Genomic DNA, 3,591 nt, shown 5'->3' with positions numbered 1-3,591 from the left:
ATATATATATATATATATATATATATATATATATATTGTGGAATCTGTGAATAGAAAGTTCAAAAGAACAGCATTTATTTCAAATAGAAGTATTTTGTGACATTATAAATGTCTTTACTGTCACTTTTGATCAATTTAACACATCCTTGCTGAACAAAAGTATTGATTTCATAAAGAACTTTTAAACGGTAGTGCACTTATTGTCCTGTATGTGTGAAAGCTTGTGTTTGGATGAATTAGTGTTGAAGCAGGCTTGGATGCGTCTCAAGATGCATAAAGGAGCTGCTATGGTAACTGTGTGTGTTTGTTCAGATGAGACTGAGGGACGACATGTGAACCTGATTACAAAGATTATTTCAGGAGTATGTTTCTGACTGTAAGGATGTTAGGGTTTTTCCTGGTTCCAGGGTGCGTCCAGAGAGCTTATGCATGACAGGCAGTTAATTTAACAGACGAGTCAATAGTTTAAATTAATTTAAAATGAGAGGAAATTATGTAATGGCTGTCGACTCTTGTGTCATACAGTACAAAAATGTCACAGAGTTCGAAATACATCATGTTGCTAGAGGGTTGTGGGCTATTGCTGGGTGATCACTTTTTGACCAAATCTATATTCTTGTCCCAAGTTGTAGCTCGGGCCATTCCTTCAATGTCTGTTGGATTTACATTGCAAGTCAGATTGCTTAGAAGGTCAAGTCAAAGTTATTTATATAGCGCTTTATTCAAAACAAATTGCTTCCAACCAGCTTTACAGTAAAAATCAGTGTCACTATTTCAAAAATAACTTGTAGAAGTTTATTAATAATAGCTATTAAGTAATAACATACCTATGCTAAATATGCTGCATAATTAAAAATGATCATCCATGTCCATAACATAAACGTGGCATTGTTAAATACTTAGAGACGCCTAAAGTATACTTCAGTTTTGACACTTATGAATGCATACGTGTTCATGGCATGTAAAATTACCATAATTACAAGGTTACAGCTTATAAAAAGTGTTCACATCCTTGTAAACAACTTACAACTTGTAAACTTGAATTTTCTGAAAGCTCTGACTTGTATCACCTGACCTCTGCATCACTGTGTGGTAACACTCAAAATGACAGCATCTTCAACAGTAAAATGTAGTTAAGCAGTTATTTTGTAATATTTCTGTTAAATAATTCATATAATTGAGTGTCCAGTGTCTTAATAATGCAAAAGTAACCAAAAGACATACAGTACAGTTTAATGTAGCTAGTACAGAGTTCGATAACTATCTAATGTCCCTCTAAATAAAATACAAGTTTATTATTAATACATTTGCATTGCTTGTTTAGTTGCAGTTATGTCTGGTTACTCAAATGACATGGTTTGTTACATAGATATAAATTACATAGATGTTCCATTTCTTTTTTTACTGTGAAACCACAAACCAGGACAGTTTTAGTACTAATTAGTACAAAAGATGTTTAGAAAAAATGTATCTGCGTGCATATAATATAGCTGCTCGTGTCCGGTGCAGACGTGGTATTAGAGGTTTGTTCAAATAACTAGTTCTAATGCCCAAAGCATACGAAAAAGTACTAGTTATTTTTGTAATAATGTCAAATGCTGCAGGAAAGTTTCAAACTGCAGTGTAAGCACATTTGTGAAGGTGCTCTGTACAGCATGGCACATCCTGAGCCTCCAAATCTGTGGAATCACAGCTGTGCACTTCTGTGTTTGATGTGTCTTAACAATGACATTTGGCCTTTGACCTCTGGAGCTGTCTGAGGTCAGGAGTTCACTCTGCCATGTGGGAGCTGCACCTGTTTACCCCAGTACTGCGAGACTGTGTGTGTGTGAGAGAGAGATCATATTTCCCATGAGTCAGGAAAGAGACAGATGAATCCATGCTGTGGGTGTGAGTAATGGGTACAATAACACCACAAAATACCTTGAACCAGAAATGCGCACACACAGTCATACACATTGCAGCATTGTGGCAGGAAGTTTTGCACGGGTGAGCACCACTCATATTTACTAAGGGAAAAAGTAACGGATGTAAATCTAGTTGGTATTATTGATCTGTTCATTCAGATGGAGGCTTTTATCCACAAAAATGAAACGCAATACACCAGTTTGTTACACCACTTACTGAATGGCCAGTGCGCACATAACACACACACACGCATACACACACACATACATACATACATGCCTGTGTATTATCTTTGTGTGGAAGGATGGCATTAATCAATAGTGTCACCATGGCAACCATCAGATGTGCTGCTTTATCTGACAGAGGTAAATATGTTTCAAGAGGGTTCAAAGAAAATGTGTGTCTCTTTTCTCATCCTTCAGACCTCATCACCTGTCTGGAAAAAGGAGAGCACTTCAGTGAAGCGGAGTTCAGGTACTCACGTTTACAGCTGTCTGGGGTGTGTGTTTTCATGTTCTTGCATATATGTGTGTCTGTGTCTCATATTCCCGTCCTGCATTTGCAGTAAATTCTGTCCTGCTGGATGCCTGACTGATTTCGGAGAGGTTTCGGGAACCATACCGCATGGATACAGAGATGTAAGTAGTCCACTGTTTAGTGGATGTTAGATTGAAGGGTTAGTTTAGTCATAAATGAAAATTCTGTTATTATTCACTCACCCTCGTGTTGATCCAAACTTGTATGACTTTATTTAAAGAATGTAAAAGGAGACATTGTTCCTAATGTGTTAAGCTCAAGGTATACTTATTAGAATATTAGAATGATTGTGTTCTAAATAGTAGAAATTTATGTTGAAATGAGTATCACGACTTGGTTTACTGTTTCCGGTGGAAAGACGAAGTGCAGATCCATAGACACTCTAAAGGCTAATATTTCACCCAACCCATTGCGTATTAGAACTACAAACATGAATAAAAAGTGTTAAAAAACTACAAACATGACGCATATGCTAGACAGATGGTTAAGTAGAGATGTTTAGATAAAGTGATTTGAGTGATTAATACTCATTATCTAACCTAATGAAAAACATTTTTTATTTAATGTTATCAACAGCAATGTAAACATCTCTAAATATATGTTTGGTAATGAACTTTAAAAAGCATGATTATGCAAACATCTTTTCTTTTTTTTTTCATCTGTGAAACAACGGCCATGTCCAAGGCATTGCCACCTTGTGGATTAACTATTAGTGCAAAAATGTCAAGGTACACATGCAAACTAAGGAATTGAGTATGTGCAATTATAAAAAATCAGGCTGCACATATTATGCTGGTAATAATATGTACGTCACATGCACTGTAAACATACCCTACTGTCCACATAAAAACTGAAGCATACTTTGAGCTTTAGTCACTCTATTCCATGTAATTACATAGAACGGGGACTGAAGCTTTCAAGCTTAAAAAACTAAGCAAAAGCATCTTAAAAGTGGTCAATATGACTTATATATTTCAAGTCTATTTACCCTGTACAAAGAATCTGACCGACATTTAAAGGGGTCATATGATGCGATTTCAATTTTTCCTTTCTCTTTGGAGTGTTACAAGCTCTTGGTGCATAAAGAAGATCTGTAAAGTTGCAAAGACTAAAGTCTCAAATCCAAAGAGATATTCTTTTTAAAAG

At 35.8% G+C, this 3,591-nt stretch overlaps 1 protein-coding gene across 1 annotated transcript in view; it reads left to right on the top strand.

The window, feature by feature from the left end:
• Positions 1–3,591, top strand: part of LOC107706081 (discoidin, CUB and LCCL domain-containing protein 2-like) — a 20,735-nt gene that overhangs the window by 7,285 nt on the left and 9,859 nt on the right. Inside the window, exons 4-5 of the mRNA XM_016509660.1 lie at positions 2,331–2,382; positions 2,474–2,546. Of these exons, the coding sequence (XP_016365146.1) occupies positions 2,331–2,382; positions 2,474–2,546 (125 nt within the window). The remainder of the gene's footprint in view (positions 1–2,330; positions 2,383–2,473; positions 2,547–3,591) is intronic.

The sequence above is a fragment of the Sinocyclocheilus rhinocerous genome, unplaced genomic scaffold (genome assembly GCF_001515625.1).
Source record: "Sinocyclocheilus rhinocerous isolate Xijiao unplaced genomic scaffold, SAMN03320098_v1.1 scaffold2369, whole genome shotgun sequence".
NCBI lineage: Eukaryota > Metazoa > Chordata > Actinopteri > Cypriniformes > Cyprinidae > Sinocyclocheilus > Sinocyclocheilus rhinocerous.
Note: the sequence above shows the minus strand (reverse complement) of the source record. Positions and strands in the feature narration are given on the sequence as shown.